This window comes from Hippoglossus hippoglossus, chromosome 17 (genome assembly GCF_009819705.1).
Source record: "Hippoglossus hippoglossus isolate fHipHip1 chromosome 17, fHipHip1.pri, whole genome shotgun sequence".
Taxonomy (NCBI): Eukaryota; Metazoa; Chordata; class Actinopteri; order Pleuronectiformes; family Pleuronectidae; genus Hippoglossus; species Hippoglossus hippoglossus.
Window position 1 is genome coordinate 585,304 of NC_047167.1, and position 19,337 is coordinate 604,640.

The 19,337-nt window shown below is 39.0% G+C and overlaps 1 protein-coding gene and 1 long non-coding RNA gene across 4 annotated transcripts in view; one reads left to right on the forward strand and one right to left on the reverse strand.

The window, feature by feature from the left end:
• Nucleotides 1–10,937, forward strand: part of LOC117777768 (junctophilin-1-like) — a 31,583-nt gene extending 20,646 nt beyond the window's left edge. The window contains exons 3-7 of one of the 3 annotated variants that reach the window (XM_034612706.1): nucleotides 853–971; nucleotides 2,854–3,117; nucleotides 4,464–4,888; nucleotides 7,765–7,861; nucleotides 10,361–10,937. In XM_034612706.1, the coding sequence (XP_034468597.1) occupies nucleotides 853–971; nucleotides 2,854–3,117; nucleotides 4,464–4,888; nucleotides 7,765–7,845 (889 nt within the window). In that variant the 3' untranslated portion in view covers nucleotides 7,846–7,861; nucleotides 10,361–10,937. Of the gene's footprint in view, nucleotides 1–852; nucleotides 972–2,853; nucleotides 3,118–4,463; nucleotides 4,955–4,991; nucleotides 5,146–7,764; nucleotides 7,862–10,360 lie in introns of those variants that run through there. The other 2 variants (XM_034612708.1, XR_004616661.1) reach the window with 2 other exon arrangements.
• A 369-nt stretch (nucleotides 10,938–11,306) lies between these two features.
• On the reverse strand, nucleotides 11,307–12,769 carry LOC117777800. Its single transcript, XR_004616666.1, has 2 exons — nucleotides 12,694–12,769; nucleotides 11,307–12,655 (listed from the first exon to the last, which is right to left on the reverse strand). It is a non-coding gene; the product is annotated as an uncharacterized LOC117777800 (long non-coding RNA).
• Between the last annotated feature and the right edge of the window lie 6,568 nt (nucleotides 12,770–19,337).

The following is a 19,337-nucleotide window of genomic DNA, read 5'->3' on the forward strand; positions in this document are numbered from 1 at the left end:
TATTGTTCCACTTGTAACACCCACGTTTAATGCACGTAATCCACGTTTGTCACCTCGACCAAGGAGGTTATGTTTCATTGTCATTTTTCTGACTGTTAGCAGGATTATGGAAAAAATACGTCGCATATTTTTTTGAGACTCTGAGGAAGGTTGGGGTATAGGCCAAGGAAGAACCCATTTGATTTTGGCGCAGATCCTCTGAAAGGGCCGATCCAGGAATTTCTTTCCACTTTCTATAACATTGGGAAATGGGTGTTTTTTTTACAATTTCAATGATTTCCAAATTAATAAATCCTCTCTTTGAGAAATATAATCTGCCATATTTAGAGGATATATTTTGGCCTCAGTGGAGGTATGCCATTCTAGTTCATCATCTTTGACTGATATGTAAACATGACATTTCCTCACAGCTAGAAGAAGTCAACGTGAGCCTCCTGGTCAAAGCTCAGTTATAAAATCCTAGCTTCTCTCCTGACAGCACAGTCAGTTCAACACTCAGTTGCACTGGAGGCACTCAAGGATGTTGTACAGTCGTCTGGTTCAGAAGCTTATAGCCTAGCATAAAATACTATCAAATAAGAAAGTAAACTACCCTCTGTCTTAATAGTTTTATGTTTTATTTTTAAAGTGACAGTATTTTATTGTGTTGTTAAAAATTAATAGAAGTTCTGGTTGCAGCCTGTTGTACACAGCAGTCACTTGTAATGGTCAGCTATTACTGGGCTCTATAGTAAACACTGCAGCAATATAGTGAGATTAATAATCTCTGGCAATTTTAATAAATCCAACAACAGTGGTGTTATAGTGTAACTATGTTACTTGCTGAGTTTGTATATTTCTGTATTTCTGCAGGACGTCCCATGCTCGTGCCAAAGCAGAGACTGCAGATCAGGCTGCACAATCAGCCAGTCAGGATTCAGACATTGCCAGAGCTGTGGCCAGAGAGCTCTCCCCAAGCTTCCATCAGCCAGGTACAGTTGAAGCAGTGATAGCATGGAGAAAAATTACACAAATTAAATGATCTACTGAAAGAGCCGGTACAAATTTTAAACAAAACCCTTGTTACCGTCCAAACACCCAAGATAACTGTAAGCGGACTACTTGATCACTATTACCCAATTATACCACCCCTGCCTAATTTTCGTCCAGGAAAAACTGCATATATGCTCTCCTGTAACTTTCACCAGAAAAACAAACGATGGTGACGGTAATGAGCTCAATCCCACGTTAGGCTTCACATGAGTGCAGTCCCTAGTGCTGTCCACATAAATCCTGAAGGCTCTCACAGGACACAAGTTGTGAACCCTCTCAGCCACTGTGGAAACACATGGTAGAGGATAAAAAGCCTCTATCTGAAAGTAAAATTCCTAGCCAAGATCTTTGCTGCACAAGGGCTATACATGATGTTTCAGGGTCTGGGACTCTAGGTGCCATATCTTGCCTTGCACCTGGGATAGCATATCCCTCCTAAATGGAAGATGCACGATGCAAGGATCTCTGCCATCCACAGTCTTTGTGGCTAATTCAGCGCCATCAAGAGACCATGAGGATGCAGGAACCTCCCCTACTTAGGAAGGCCTGCAGTAGATGAAGTAGGGGGTATGCACACAGCCTCACACAAGGCCATGAAGGGGAGTGTCCACAGGGGGCCATGAATCGATGACAGCAGGGAACAGAGAGTGTTCTCCACTGTGGCAAAGAGGTCTTCCTCCACCTGATGAATGTGACCCCACCATCTGCAGGTGCAAGCCCCTTCGTCAGAGTGGGGGCCTCCCTGTGACAGCATTCTGCAGTCCCAGAAGATAAAATGCCCACAGGACCACACCTTTGGACTTTGGACCTTTGGACCAAAAAGCAGCCTTTGAACTGTTGCATACAGAGATGGAAACTTCAACCTAGCCTGGCAATTAATGTATGACACCACGCCATGCTGTCTGTTCATACTATGACCTGCCTCCCCAGTATAGATGGGAGGAAGTACCTCAGTCACATGGTTACAGGTTCACTGAAATGAAGTAAGACTGAAGATTTCTGTTGATTGACCCTTTCCATCCAATCCAGCACTGCAAAACTTTTATAGAATTGCCCTTTGACTGGAAACTGTACCTGCTGCCATAGGGGCTTCTACAAAGTATTGAATTACACATCTTAATACTTTTGTAAATAAGTGATTTTAGTCTTTGATTTTTTATAAATTTGTGAAAAAACTCCTTTTATCATTAAAGATTGGGTGTAGATCGAGGAGCATAAAAAGCTTATTAATCCATCATCAGCAATCAACAAAAATACTCCTGTGTTTTAAAAGCAATATATATATATTGTGATGAAGAATATAATATTGTATCTCTTATTTTTTTACTTCTGAAATAGACTAACCCATAGCGTATGGGTAAAACCTCCAAGTCATCTGAATTTATTCAGATGAGAAAATGCATGTGACCAGTAACATTATGATCTGTTTGTTGTACAGACAGATTTCCCTGTCCTAGTCTGACCCACTGTACTTCAGGCAATTGTGTTCAGAGTTTTCCTGTGACATAAGGGATTATTACTGACATCTCTGGTGTGTTCACCTTCAGAATGGTTTAGATTATCAGTAATCTGTAAATTTACTTTGTTTACAATCTGTCTGATCGTCTGACTGCACATGTTTCTGGACAGTCTGACTTAGTTGTAACAATGATGCCTTGTTCCCAAATCTACTTTGATGAGCACATTGTTTTCAATTGGGTAGTCTTGATACATAGAACCACAAAAAGAAAATGTGTAATAAACCAGAATCATCCTTAAATGCTGAGCTCTTTGCCTGTCAGAAATAACCTGCTTTAGTAATTCTTCTCTCATTTATTCCAGGCCCTGACTACATACGACAGAAGTACAATGAGCCAGTAGAGGTGAAAGAGGTTCCTGTGGAGAAAGAAAAATCTCCATCAGGGAGCCCCCATTTCTACCGGAAAGGAACAACACCCAACCACTCTCCATCTCCGAGCCCAGGCCCCAGCCCCACTCCTTCACCTGCTGTTGTCAAGAAGACCTTTTTTAGCAGTAAAACCACCACCCCTGCAAAGCCTGCTGGGAAAGAGAACAAAACCCCAGCAGCTGAGTCTTTGACAGCAGGTGAGGAACTTGGGTTGTTGTAAATGTAAAGGATTTATATTTGGTGTCTAGGCCTCAAAGATCTCTTGCACATTGTGTTGTGTGGGATCATACTGGAGGTGTGGCTAAATTGTTTGGCAGCAGGAATAGTTGTAGCAGCATCACAGTGAGCAGCAGAAAGGATTTAGGTGGCAACTTGGTGAGTGATACTGTAACACATGTCTCTGGGCTCTGAGGACAACTGACAGCACTACAGTACTGTAGCTGAAGGACTCCTGTGTAGAGACTAATGGGATGCTTTCAGCACACTGCCTTTATAGATATAGGCAACGTCCACACTGATATTTTGTTTGGTTTGCATCTGCCGTCCACACTACACCAGAGACTATTGGAAATAATGACAGATGCCTACGCTCTCTTCCTGATTGGGTCTTGTCAGTCACTTACTCACTGTCAGTTTCATATTCCTTATCATCAGTCAAAAAAAAGAAATCCAATCCCAAAAAATCTGATCAACTACAGACAATCGACTTCCTCCTCACACCAGCACACACATAACCACCGATGTGATAAGACAAGACAAGACAGTCTATTATTAGTCCCATTATGGGGAAATTCACCATGTTACAGCAGCAAAAATGGAATAGTAGAATAGATACTTAGTAAAGGTCATAAATAAGTAAAAAATACAATATAAACAAAAGAAACTATAGAAAATTGAAATATATACAATGTAAACAAAATATAAACAGCGTAGCAGTATTGCACATATATGATATTGGAATTGCATGGATAGAAACATTGTTATTGCACAGTTTAATGAGTTATAATATTTATATTTAGGGTATGTGTGGTCTACTGGGAGCAGGGTTGCTTCGACAGTCTAACAGCGGCAGGAAGGAACGACCTGCAATACCTCTCCTTCAGACACTTTGGGTTGTACTGCAGGGGGTGGGACTGTTTCTCCGAAAGAGAGGACAGCTTAGGTTACATCCATACTACTACAATTGGATTTGAAAATGTGGCTTTCCAAATATACTAAACTAAACTAGATTCCCGTCCACACGAGCAATTTGGTTCCGCATCAGTTTTAATCCCTGTTCATACTAACATTCCATATTGCAAATGCATATCACGTGATCACTCACGTACACTTGGCATACGTGTGTCGGTGTAAACAGCAACACAATAGGCAATGGAAGAGTCTGACGATCAGGAGACACTTGGGGTTCAACTTCTTAACCCAGAGTCAGACAAAAGCAGCTGTAGGTGGAACCAAAAGTCCCTTGATTAATGGCAACACAACAAATACATGTACTGCTTCTTTGTTTAACTAGCTCTCTTCTCTTTTCCTTCCCTCTACTCAGCAGGCTTAACAAAAGCTGCATCAAAACTTTCTCTCAGACAGGAAGTGGGGCAACAGGAGGCTCCTCCAGTAGTCAAACCAGCTGTTACCACAGCAGCCAGCATTTACCCCAGCAATGGGCAGATTCACTCCCAGTACCATGGTTACTATGTCAAGGCAGATGTCAAGAGTCCACCACCCGATGATCCAATTGAGGATGACCTTCACCCATCAAGCCTTGCTCGGTTGCCACCACCTGCCAAACTGATTCAGACACCAGCACTAAAATCCCTGCCAGCCCAGAGTCGTTCACCAGCTCCCCCAAAAGAGAGCACCAAAGCACCAGAACCTGTCAAGCCAAAAAGACTGGAATCAACCAAACCAAAGAGCCTCGCAGAAACCAAGAAAGCCAGCATGGAAATAGCTCCTGAAATTGTAGAGGAGTCGGTGAGTTAGATTACCGCAATGTTTGATTTAGATTCTAACAATTTTTTTTCCATCAATCCACAGCTGGAATTAAACCAATTAGCAGTTAAACATCCATTCTCAGCTCCCGCATGGCACATGGACTGGCAAGATTGTACAATAGAGCCACTCAGGAAATAGGCTACCTAACCTCTCAGTGTTGGTACCTTGTGATATCGATTAAGACAGAGATTAGTTTCTACAAACTGGCAGTTTATTAAAAAAAAAACCAACCTAAACAACCTGTGTTCCTATACAGTGCTGTGTCCCCCTCCTAATGTCTTTTATTTTTGTGTAATTGTCACACTTATCTATTTCAGATTTCAGATTCTGTTATCATTAAATATAATATAAGCCAAGGAAAAACTAAATTTAGCTTTTAAATGATGATTTAATTTATTGAAGGAAAAAAAGTTATCCAAATCTACTTGAAGGTAATAACCCCCTCAGTCTCTAAATCAAGCAGTTAACCAAATTTAATTGGTAATTGGGTTCACTGTTACTAGTCACACCCAGGCCTGATTACTGCCAGATTTGTTCAATCTAAATATCACTTAAATTGAACCTTTCTTACTGTGTGATTTTGGCTTAAATGATGCAGGGAACTAAGGAAATTCAAGAACAGATGCAAAACAAAGTCTTTGAAATCGTTCAGTCTGGTAAGGGTCACAAAGCCTTTGCCAAGCCTCTGGTAATCCAGGTGAGAGCTATGATGTACAGATGGAAAAAACTTGGAATAGTGGTGAACCTACCCAGCAGTGACTGGCCTATTCCTCCAAGAGCGCTTCAATGACTCATCCAGAAGGTCACCAGGAGGTCACCGTTCATGATTCCACAATAACAAAGACACTGGGCGGTTGCAAAGCACAAACCACTGTTGAATCCAATTAAGAAACTGTGGCAAGACCTATAACGGACAGTCCATGCTCGGAAACCCTCCAATGTGGATAAATGAATACAGTTCTGCAATGAAGAGTCGACCACAAATGGAATTATCATTTAAAAGCTGCATTTTGTGTTTACTTACATCTATAGCTCATGTTAAACTTAGTTAGATGGTCTGGAACTGGTAAATGTGACAAAAAGGCAAAAACAGAAGAAATTGGTGTTGGAAGTGGGCAAATATATCAATCAATCTAATTTGCAATATAACACGGTGCAATATCCTCTGCTCTTAACCTTCAACAAGAATAAGGGGGGGGAAATCATTTTTGCAATTTAGGGAAATCACTGTAAACAACCACGTGAGGAATTATTTTTTGAAACCAACCCACTCCTAAATAAAAGGGGTATTGAACAAAACATTACAGATTCTGCTAATGTTTAGATAGATAATATCATTAGCTGTATACTTGACATCAATGATTTTTAAATGTAATAACAGCCAGATTTGCATTATATAAAAGCAACATATTTGGGAAACTATGGTAAATGAATTGCATTAATATAGTGTTTTTCTAGTCTAATTGACCACTCAATACACGTTCACAGAGAGCTTCTATATCCAGTGCACATCATTAACACTCTGACGGCACATTGTCCTGCCCAAAGACACTGGAGCCAGGGATCAAACCTCTGACCTCCTGGTAATTGGATGACCCACTCTACACCACAGCCACCCACATGGCAATGAAGGCAAACTCCAACTAGGCTGGGTGATATCACCAAAAATGTTATGGGATATACAAGCATTTTTCATATTAATTGGTATAAACAATTATTAATGTATACATTTAATACCACTAATGAGGAAAGAAACCCAAATCAGCACGCAATCTATAATTGATGACAATGTACTCATCAGTTATTCCTTCTTATTGTTATTCAGATTTTCCAGCTGTTGGATGTCAACAACTATATTCTGACTACTATTTGAAAATAACAGTGTGATCATCTTGTTCATTAATTAAGTGAAAGACTTAAGACTCTTAAGCAGTAGACCCTGCTCTACATTGCACTATTACTCTATTTGCCATCAGTAAGATTAATATTCATAAGATTGTATCTGTTAACATCTCCATGTAGTTTATGTGCCATGTACAGTTACATACACACTAAGAGCAAATTACATTTTGTTGATTTATGTGGGGCAAAGAAATAAATCAAACTCCTCCAGCAAACAGACATCCAACATGAGCTTCCTTTGAATGTGAATATGCTGTTACCTTCAAATTTCATAAACTAGATAAATACAAACAAATTCAACCGTAATCATATAAATTCAGTACTTAGTAACCCCATCTTATTAGTGATTTAGGAATCACTCCTGCAGATCACTTCAAGTTCATAATGTTTTCTTCACTTTGGTCTGTGGGTTCGTGGTCAGAAAGCTCAGTTTTAGCTTCATCTGTCCACAGCACCTGTTTCTTAAACCACACTGGTGTATCCAGATGTCGCTCTGCAGACTTCGGACATTGACTTTTGCGATGAGGTGACTGCAGTGGTGTTGGGTTCGTCTTTCCGTCCAGCAGACCTGCAGATTTATCTTGTTGGTCTTCCAGATCTTGTCTTGTCCTCCACAGTTTCCCTTAACTATAATTTCTAAATGATAATTCACACAGTGAAGCACTTGACAAATGCTAATAACAGCTCTTGACCTGCCTCTTAAGTCCTAATGAGTCAGAGTCTAACAAGTTAATGAAGTTCTGAGACTTGTTGCCCCTTTTGAACATGCCACAAATGTTCTTAAATGTTTTGTTATTTTCTAAGTTTGTAAAATAAAATATATACATTTTATCAGTACATTACCATTTGAATAAAGGCTTATTTGTAATGTCAGTTTGCTGCAGGGGTTCGATGTACTTATATGCAAATGTATTCAGAAGACATAATGTAATCTTCTCTTGTGTTTTCCACAGGGCCCTAACTCCATCTTGGTGGCTCTTGTGATGCTGTTGAATGTAGGTCTAGCAATCATTTTTGTCCATTTCCTCACCTGACCAAATCTCAACTCAGGTAAGAACTGATATCAACTATTTTCAAAAAGTATCTGAAACTGTTGGTCTTCAGTTTATAATACATATATTAGACTGTTGATAAATTTTGGTTACATTCATTTTTCTAATCTAACTCATTCAAAGGCATATTTACTAGACCTTTATTTTATATTTTCACTAACACACCAGTAAATCTCTGGACACATGACAAACCTGCATCCTCATCCATTCTAAAGGGGTGATGCACATGAGCTAAAGTGGCTTTATGACTCTCCTGTGGAACTGGATTGTGCGTGAGCTAGGCACTGATTGATATGTGGTTGAATAGGATCTGTATGTCCTGTCCCGAGTTTCAAATACAGAATCCATTTAAATCAGTTATTATTTTCACTCATGCCCATGTTGCAGTTTTTGATGGCTACAGGAAGTGCCTAAGTACAGATCTGTCTGTACATTTTTGAATAAGAGACAGGAAATGGGGTGAGAGTGGTTGCGAGATGCACAGTAAATGATCCAGATAGCCAGGCGTCATACCAGGGACTGCTTGAGGGATATGCACCATAACCATTCAGCTATCGGGTTCCCTAAACAGTTTTTCATTTTAAGTTAAACAAGAATTTCTGAAGAATTTAACCTTAATGCTTGAGCTTTCATCTCATGTTCAACTGGTCGATTGGTGCATTTGCTCTAGTCCAACCAAATTCTTATTGGTCAGACAATTGTTATATTAACACAGAGAAAAGCTTTAGATCGTTAGCCTCCCAGGATTCATGTAGTTTTTACATTGGTGAGAGGGACTGAGCACCTTTGAAAAGATGGGGTTTCACTACTTTGGACTGGCCCAACCTAATAACTAGATTTCATTTATTAAACATTTACTGAACATTACCTCAGAGTTGTCTAAGTGGTGGAACACAGAAGTGAAACGTGTGGTTGCATCTTGTAATGAAACAAATTGTTGGTGAGTGTAAAACTTTTCATATCACAGCTCAACAACCAACATGACACGTCATCTAAAAACAGTGGGATAACCTGTCTGTGTTAAGATGCTCTATCATCTCTGAGTTTAAGCTTTGATGCTTTGAGCACAAGCATATCAGAACTGGCATTTCAATATATTTGGTGAAATGATTTTAATATGCAGCCAATACTTACACAATAAATGTGTATTCATAATTTATTTTGATTAATAAGGCAACTAGGTAGAGTGCACTTAATGCACTTTGGCTGATATCGTTATTCTAGACAAAATAAGCAGATCAGTAATTGTTGAAAAGTAGGTCATATTTCAGTGGACTAAGATTATTTTTGGTTGACTTCAACCCTACTTAATGCAGTGCATGCTGGCAAGTACGCAAATAAGTTTAACAATGTTACATAACTTACATTATTGGGTTACATAAACAATCTATCAGGCATTTCGTCAACTGAAATGATTTAAAATTTTGAAGGTGAGGCTGACAAAGTGATCTAATTAATAAAAGAAAAAAAGGTTCATTAATCTAACTAAAGTGATTATTTTTTTTATTTATTCAATCCTTCTCACCACGTGACGATACGTAACACATAAGAAAGAATGTGCATTGTTATCGTATTGCAGTGTAGAGCTAGTTAGTGTAACACAAGTATGGGAACCATGTAAGATCTAACTATTATTTAATTTTAACATAAGCCTGTTTTGATGTGTTTACATTACATAGATTTCTGTTTTTTAAACACTTTGTGTTAAAGGAAAAAGGGACTAAGATCAGGACTAACTGATATGCTTAACATAAATGCTTGTGGTATCCAGAAGCACCTGCCATACAGTGGAGAGATCCTACACAGTGGATGTTTTATTCAGGGCCCACAAACGTAGTTAAGGGTGTTTTAACTCCAAACCTTTGATGTAATGCTTGGATACTACTGTAGATAATAAGATATTTACCAGAAATGCTGATGTTTGTCAGCCTAATTCCTTCCAATAGTTTTTTTGTTATGGTTGTTGGAGAGAATAGTACAGCTGAACAGTTAAATTGCTGAGTGTTGCTTTTACTGTAGTAACATGCATGCAGAGAAATCCAGAGCTTGACAGGACAAGACACATCTTTTAAGCTATGATTGGACCGTCGCTATTCTGAGGAGATATTCAGCAGTTAACTGACTGTGAGTTGAAAGTGAAGGTCTGATTTTAATATAAGCCCCATTGTACTAAATTTATTATTTTGGCCACAATGTTTGCACTATGTGCCTATAATGTGTTTATAAAAATTCACATAATGTTTTTAGTAGCACTTTAATTTCTGAGGTGTTACTACACTGATCCCTTACCTTCACCTACGCACAACTAAACAACTAAATACGTTGTTGTTCTCTTTTTAAGATTCCAGGATTTTTTATCTGAAGAATTGTGATTCTCTTTCACAGCAGGTTATTTTAATATACTTGCCTAGTCTCAGTATGGCTGCAAACCTAGTACGTGAATAACATTCACCATAATACCAGGTTTCCCTAACCCTCAACTTTTCTGACCCTGCAGTGGACTCATCCAAACTAGTCGCCGAGCTGCTAACCCTCCACCAGCCACAGGGGCCTTTCAAATAAACAACAACAGTCAGAACAGCAAACACGGGCAGAACGGAGGACTGAAAATAGACTAGTGAAGAAGGAGGAGGAAGAGAAGAAGTGGAGCAGAAAAACACATGGAGAAGAAAGAGAGAGGGGGGGGAAGATGAAACCTCCTTCACCACCACCACCACCACCCTACACCCCACCCAGCCCTCTCTCTCTGGATGGACTGAATGACTGTGTTTAGTGCCCGAGTCCAACCTGATTGGACTGGCGATGATTTGTGACTCCACTCCAGAGTGCAGTGGAAGCTGAAGCAAGCAGTTGCTGGTTGGAAATGGGCCCTTTAGCCCCAACTATGGATTCTCTAACAGGCTTAGAAATAACAGGAGACCTGGAGAGTAGAGCGGATTAGAGCGAGTGTAAGGCCTGGCACACATCTATACTGCCTATAAATGTGTGCTTCACTTTCTCGAGCTCCATTTCCATCCAGCTGTTCAGCAAATGTGGAAGTTTTGAAATGCTGCAATAAAAGTTTGTGCCTAGTCCAGCTGCGTTGAACACAATTTGTTTCCTAAATGATCCTCCAGAAGAACTGAGAGCGACTTCACTGTGTTGATTAGTGCTGTTAATTATTAGTAACTGCTGTTCTGATGTTGGTCATATGTTATGTTTTTATTTTATTTATCTACCATCAGACAGGACACCTACACTTTAGAGAGACAACAGGCAGTCAGATACATCACAATAAACATTAATGAACTGTAGTACACTTTAATTCAACTATTGACCAGGTCAGTTACGCCAAGCCTTTGTTATTGCATCAACCAATGCTACATGGTGTGTTGTTGAAGAAAAGCATTTTCTGCTTGTAGTGAGCATGAAGCATTTTTGTAGATTTTCTTTCTTATCTTTTATTGCTTAGAATCAACTCTCCTGTTACGTCGAAATCTACACATAACTGCTGGATGGAAACCAGGCTTGTGTGTTTCTCAGTGTATTTTACATGTTTTTCTATCTGCTTCTGCTGTGTGTGTGTGTGTGTGTGTGTGTTTGTGCGCGTGTCTGTTTGTGCACGTGGGTGTGCACGCGGGCCGATGGTGGACTGGAAATGTTCGGAGATGCACTTTGAGCTGATGGAATCCGACAGCTGCCTTACCGTTTTACAGAGTGACGTGTTGGTGGGTGAGAAGGGTCCGGGCAGGAATGTGAAGCGCTTGGCTGAATCTAGCTCTGCCTGGTCCTGGGAGAGTGGCTCCATTTCTATAAGTCTGTGTATCGATCTGTTCATATCTGTTTTTATCTCTTTCTGTGGGTCTCTCAGGGCCTGCCTGCCATATTCTATACCACATCAGGTGCACATACGATGATCAGAGGACTTTTATTCCAAAATGAACAGATGAAAACATGACTACAACATCATAGTTTTTAAAGGGATAATTGCAATTCAGAAAATTGAATATTATTCCCTGTCTTTCATTTTTGGAATGGATGAATGAAAGATTGCTTTTGATACAATTACTGTTTGTGTCTGTCTTCACTTGTAATTATTGCTCAACCAGGAATTCATGTTTCTGTGTTTTAATATCTTTTGGCACAGTCTTCATCCCTCCTGAGCTTAATTTAACCCTGGCTTGTCTATCCTGTTTATAACAGTGTGGCGTGTGACAGCTGTATGTGCCCCTCTGTTTTCTAAGGAAGTTTTTTTAATAAATGAATGAAGGTTAGTACAGTTTAATACATTTAGATTTCAATTTAAGACTCTTAATACCTTAATGAGTGAAATTCATCTAGTTCTAATTTCAGGCCTGAGTAATATAAATGAATTTTCAACTATGAACTGAATTCCTGGTAGGAATGCAGTGTGGATTTGTGTTAGTGACTGCAGTGAAGCTGTTTCACTTAGTGCAGTACATGAACAATGTGAGTCAACAGTAATACAGAAGCTGTTGTCATTTCTTCTGTACATCTTCTAAGAATTAGACAGTGGAAAATGAACAAAACTTAAATTGTAAGGGACAATTGATGCACCTCACGATGAGAATCTGTGGATTTGGTTGTATACATGTGTTCTACCTAAACTCCAAAGTGTTTCAGATCTGCTTTGGTCTAAATCTTCTGTCAAGGGTCAAAATCAACTCTCAGTCTTGTGAGAGGTCTGTCTCATTCTTCCTGCTGGACACAGACATCAGGCAGTTACATGCATAACTCTTGTTTGGAGTTGTAAAATGAAGTGAGATGAAGACTGTGTGTGACCATATTTGCACTGTTATGCATGAGCAAAGAGACACAGCAGAGCTTTACTCCTTTACTACTTTACTGACAGGCTACTCTTCATTTATCATCCTAGTTTTATCAACGTGGTTGATTCTCTGACCATTCTGGGAAAGGTGGATCTATTAAAAACTTGAGTTTTTTGTACCATTGTGGATTGTATAATGCATTGTTTTGCCATTAATTTGTGCAAAACTAAACTACTAGCACAGAGACCTGTGGTTTTAATAACAGAGACCATCAAAGGAATCCTTAGCTTAAAATGTTTTCCTTCATAACATATGTTAGAAAACATAGAGGAATCACTCAGAATCTATACATTATTTATTTATTTATACATATTTTAATGTGGAAACATGTGTTTGCAGCTTTAACCAAGTTAGTTTGCTGATTAAGCTGAATAGTAATTGTCATTTGTCTACAATCTCTATTTGATGCATATGAAGAATTGATTTTTAATATTTACTCAACTTGACAGCATGGTACTGTTCTGTTTAACTGTGGACTTGTGATAAATGTTTCCACTATTGTTCAGTATACTGAAACATACACTTTATTTTGTGGGTTTGTTAGTTACAATTATTTGCCATAAAGTTATTTAATAATAACTGGAAATAATGAAGAAATGGAAAATAATGTGGAAAATAAAGCATGATAGGAGGTGTTTCCCTGCCCCCAAGACTTTCAATATCATACGGTGTACAGTTGGTATATTACCAACCTTTGACTAATACATTTAGGATTTTGTTCTGTAGAGTAATTAGGTGGTTTATCATTCATATTTAGATAAAGATGACATTTGTACATTGGTTGGATGATGTAGAGCTCTCTGCTCTGTTGTATGTGGTATCCTGTTTGAATTTGAACTGGCAGGATGAAGATTCAGAGTTACTTCAGGGTATGCATTGCTTTCAGATAACTGTGCTGCTGTTGTTCACCATTATCAGCTGGAGTACCAGTGCCTGTTGAATAGTACAGCAGCTGTTTGTTCCAGTTTTATTTAAATGATGAATGCCCTACGGTATGATTTTACAGTGCTTTGTTTGATTTCGATCTCTGTCAGGGGGTCATGGTATATGACAAATAACACTGTAGAAGCAGAGTGTGACATTAGGTTTCAGTTTGTGTCTGCTAACTTCTCAACAGTCTGGGCTTTGAGGCCAACAGTGTCACTAAGATCAGTGGTATACTTTCATATGTTCTGAATGTATTCAAAACTGCTGGTGTGTGAATGCTGGTTTCAAAATGAACTATTGGCCTTTTAAAATTAACCCCTCTTAATGTGCATGATGTCATTTAAAATATTTATCTGTATTTTTTGATGAAAGTTTTAGATAGAAACATTTGAAATTTTAATGAAGTTTACAGTTGGGAAAGAAAAGCATTGTCTTAAATATGTTTCCACCCTGATGGCTGGATTAAGCATAACGTTTTTGTTATAATATGGAAACTTAGTTCAGTAGTTTTGTTGCCCAAACCAAAGCAGAGAAAGAGTGAAAATAAGAAGTTTGATGCAATCAAACCCAAATCTCCAAGGTTCATGTGTTTAACCCAATGACCCGCCACATTTTACTCCATGTATGTACTTTGTCAGTATTTTGAAAGAAACTTAACGAAACCGTTTTGCTGCCTAAACTAAACCAAACAGTGAGTAAAAAGTGAGAATAATATTAAGGAGAAAAACTGAAAATATGGAACATAACAATACACTAGCACCAATGAAGGAGCTCCATTCTTACCATGTTCTCGGCTAGCATCGCTGTGGTAGCAGACATACCTCTAAAAGATGGAGCTATAGAGAGCAGTGACAGCGGGAGGCCCAGCTCAATGGCTTCATATTGTTTGACACAGACCAGGGATCTTCCCAAGGTAAAGAATCTGTGCCCAAATCCAAAACACTGGAAATGTAGTACCTGGAACAGAGCCAGACCTGTTTTTTATTTAAAAACCAGGCCTTAGCCCACACAGAAGTGCTGGACCTTGCTCCGTGCTCCGACCTGGCCGGGACACATGGGCCCACTGTGCATTCACAGCTGATGCAAAAGCTAATGTCAGTTTAAAATTTGCCAAACAAAGTTTGTGTCTTACCCAATGTAACATAAGTCACCAATTCAATGACATCACAGACTTCATTGTGGGTCTTGTATTTTTTTCACCCTTTTTTTCCGACTGCACTTTCTCATAATGTAATAGTGTTGCAAGGATGGTTGCAAGTTACAAATTGTAACCACACACAGCACTAGTTCCAGCAAGGTCCAGCATGATCGGATGGACATGGGGGGGGGGGGGGGGGGGGGGGGGGGGGGGGGGGGGGGGGGGGGGGGGGGGGGGGGGGGGGGGGGGGGGGGGGGTTTGGCTGACCTCCACCAAGTGCAGCATAAGTGCAGCGAAGAACATTACTGACTTTTTGTGAGAGTCACAGCTATGTCGTATACCAGCAGCGTCAGTACCAGTGTCGCCACAGTCCTGCTGTTGTGTCATAGTTAACATTACAGCCCTCAATATCTTGATCAGCTCTGAATATAGGCCCTTGAGTTGTGTTCTGTGTCACTGCAGAGAATTGAATGCTGTTAATGTACAATGTCATATGCTTATAGGCTTGCTAATGCTAATGCTATGAGCAGCTATGTGTGAGAGGTAAAGAGACTCTAGTGAGCTATTGTTTTGCATTATACTTGGATAGGCAGCTGACTGCATTTGTTCCTATTCATTTTCACATACAAAATTTGATGGGAAAAAAAGTATGTACTTTCTGTTCGTCAGGGTGAACCCTGTAAATGATGTTACAAACACTTTACATCAGGTCTTATCACAAAACACATGACACAGAGACAGTTTGATGTAACTTCAAAAAATGGTGTGTTCTAGTTTTTTGCTAATTTGGATTTCCATACATGTCATGTCTAAAGAAACTTAAGAGAGTCCCCACTTGAGAGTCAGAATAAAACACTTTTTTTAAAGGGAATACAGTAAATTAAAGTCTTGTGAGTTGCCGAATTGATGAATAGAGACAAAGTTAATGTGCAAAGCTTTGGTTGATTATGTGTTGGAATCTTGTTTTACTTGAATTCGTTGCACTGTAGTGAAAAATGAGTAGCCTGAACAGTGAGGGTGTAGCATCGAATGCCTGGCAGTTGTGTGACAATTGGGAAACACATACGGTGTACAGAAGGTGAAATGACAGTTTGACACTGTGGACAGTTTGTGTTGGCAAATGCAAATTGTACTGTACTATTGTAACTGGTAGATGATTGTATTGGTATGGTAGCAGGTGAGTGATTTAACTTTATGATAGTAAAGCTCATAGTTCCAAGGTATGAAAGTCTGAAAAACTGCATTAGACCCACTCTTCAGCAAATTCATTAAAATGTATCACATGATTTATTCCCCATTCACACCAATCAACACCTCTCTTGAAAGCAAATTTATGAAGAGCTGAACATTATCACCTTCATGTGGTGGATTTGATGTTCAAGTGTTGCTATTGACTGCATTTTAGCCAGGTGTATAACTGAGTGTATATACATACACATGTGACAAAAATCATTAGTAATGTTCCACTTAAAAAAGGAAAAAGCAAGCAGCAAAGCAGCCCCATAGCACAACTGAGTAACCTCCATGTTGTAACTGTTTTCAGTTTGTTTTTCTTTCAACAGTAATTTGTTGTACATTGATTCTTGAGGTCAGCTTGTATCCGTTCGGAAGTTTTCCTTGGTTTATTTTCCACATCCATGGAAATTGGCTATGGTCCCAGCCCGTATCCATCCAAGCACTCATTAGCTATACCACTTCTTTCTCTCATCCAGCTGACAATGGGTGAGAGGTGAGGTATGCACCCTGGACAGGTCACCAGTCTATCACAGGGCTGGCCAGCAGGTTCAAACTCAGAACCTTCTTACTGCAAGGCATTAATGCTATCCACTGCACCATTGCTAATGTTAGCTGCCCCTAATTAACTAACTGCTTGGATATGGTCTCTTCATCATTCTTGGCCATTATTTTTGTTAATTCTCAAAGCGGTGCGCACAATAACACCAAGCAGCACATTGAGATCTTCTCTTCATTTAAATAGGCTGAATGACTGGTAGTAAGACTGAGGGCAAATGTGATATCAATTGAAGACAAGTCTGCTGGAAATATCACCACAATCCACTAATTAATCACCAATAAGATATACCATCATTTCATCCTGGGCATTTTAGAAGATCCTTGTAGAATAAGCAGAAATGCAGCTCTACTCACAGCTTCTTTGATTCATTCTTTGCCAAACTAAAGACCTGCAGGTGAGCATGACTAAAGAGTTTGAGTTTCAACATTTCAGAAAGAACAGAGCATTGTTGAGGTGCAAAAGTATCAATACATTCAGTTACATATATTATATCTTTTAAATAACCAACTTAATTGGCTTAGGTTTTATTGTGAGTTATTTCACCAGCTTCAGCAGTTCAGTGAACTTGTCCTGCAAGTATCTGCAAGATTTCCCTCTAGCAAACATGCAATTATCAACATACAGTTGTTGATTCAAAACTAACAGAAAATCAGTCGAGGGTCCTCAGATTTATGCATTTGAATACTCCAGCAAAAATATGCAGTGTCCAAAAAGTGGACCCTGACAACCAGCAGTGCGCTAGAATTTCTGCTGTTGAACTCATGTTGCTTCTGATGATAAATGTGCTTATGATCCCAGTAACTTTCCTTAGATATATAATTCTGTCTCATAGTATGAACTGTTATTCATTGATAGCTTTTAAAATTAACATGCATCACCTTATCGTGACAACTTGCCCACACAAACAGACCCTTGGGTTTTTAATACAGTGACATTTTAAGCTTGAATGCTCATCTAGAAGAAATGTTTTGGTTAACCCTGGGCCTCGATTAGTGTAGTTGATCATATGAAACTTGCCCTGAGGTAGGCCTATGGTGACCCTCATACATAAAATGTAAGTGATTTTGTGAGGGAGTTTTCCTTCCCTTGCTGGATTGTGGGTGGAAAGTTTTAAGAATAGGAAATAGTAACATCGTCTATAGTCTGATTTTAAGAGAAGAAACAAGGTTGTTTGAGGAAAGAGGTTGTCAGAGTATGAAAGAGAAAGGAAGAATTTCACTGGTCGGATATGTCTTTGATGAAATGCTGTATTTGAAGAGAACAGGGAAGAGAAGGTTAGAGATTATTGGACATATCAGTGATGGTTTTTTGCTGGCTGAAATATAATTTGTTGAAAATTTTAAATTGTAACTGGGTCATTGATTTTATGAGACCAGTTAGCCGGATGCTAGGTTTATGTTTGTTGGTGAATTATGTGTTGAGTTTTTTGTCAAATTTAGGTTGAGCCTTTAACGTTCAGCTAAATCTACCTAATGTGCCATCAGTGGTTTGCCCCAACAGGACAATCTATTATGACTCTTGTCTGAAATGATGATGACAATCTGTAATTTTTTCTCTATGTAGAATTTCTACATCACTGTATAATGTCTATGGTCTGAGAGTCTTTTCAAAACTGTTCATGACTGTACTTTAAATATTTGGCTTGATTGTTAAATGCAACTATCATTTGTGTGTTGCTGCTGATACAATATACATACTGCTAGCCATTATTTAACACTACAACAATGTATTAATTTATTTTTTCTCTGTTTTGTTTTTTGACGGTTGTTTGTATGGAGATGAATTAAAAAGTAGGTTTACATTTTACGTCACATGTATGTGTATCCTTTGTCCCCTGCTCTGAGACTCTTTACAAGACACAAATAATGCATTATAACTATCACTGTGCTAATCACCATGGTAAAAATGTGACAAACATATAATCATCTGTAACCCTTGTGATCTAAGTATTACAGTCTCACTGAGTGAAGTCAGACAATGACTATGAAGAACAGAGGGGCATTCCCTGTTCCCAAAGTTGATCTGGGCCCCTGGCATGCAGCGTTCTATTCCATTAGAGATGCTCTAACTCTAAGTGTGAAAGTTGGCTCGACTCTCCTACGACCAAAATAGTCCTGATGGCTCACAGCTGCTGGCCTGCCTGGAGACTGTAGCACAACACTGAGGGTTTGAGAGAGGTGGAGCTTTGACAAAAAACGTGATCATAACATTATTCTAATGAGGAACTGTTGAACTTTTGATTTCTGAAGCAGTCAGACAACAGGTCTGGATTCAAGCTGCATTATGAAGGAAATGTTGCCAAGATGATGTTTTTTTATCAAAATTGTTTTAATATGAACATATCTGACAAGCAGTTACAATATTGTGATGTGTTTATTATGGTTTTATTAAGAACAGTGATAAGGTTAGGGAAAGATTGTGGTCTTGGTTCAATACAGAAACAGTCTGCGGTGAATGTAACAGGATAAGTTTACTTTATTGACATTTAACCAAGCTTTGATCTTTCCCCAACTTTATCCAACGTCATCTTGTTGCCTAAATATAACCTCACACAACATGGTCTCTGGTGTCAGACTCCTGAGCTTTCTACTCCGACAGCCTCCCAACGACTACAGCGTCACACAACACATGTAGCACTTCCTTCACTTCAACATAATGATGTGATGACAAAGCTTTAGAATTTTTTGCAAATGTATCATAAAGGGCAAAATGATATATAACATTGACTTAAGTATCCACACTCTTCACATTGACACTTCATACGTTCCTCCTATTTCTCTTGATA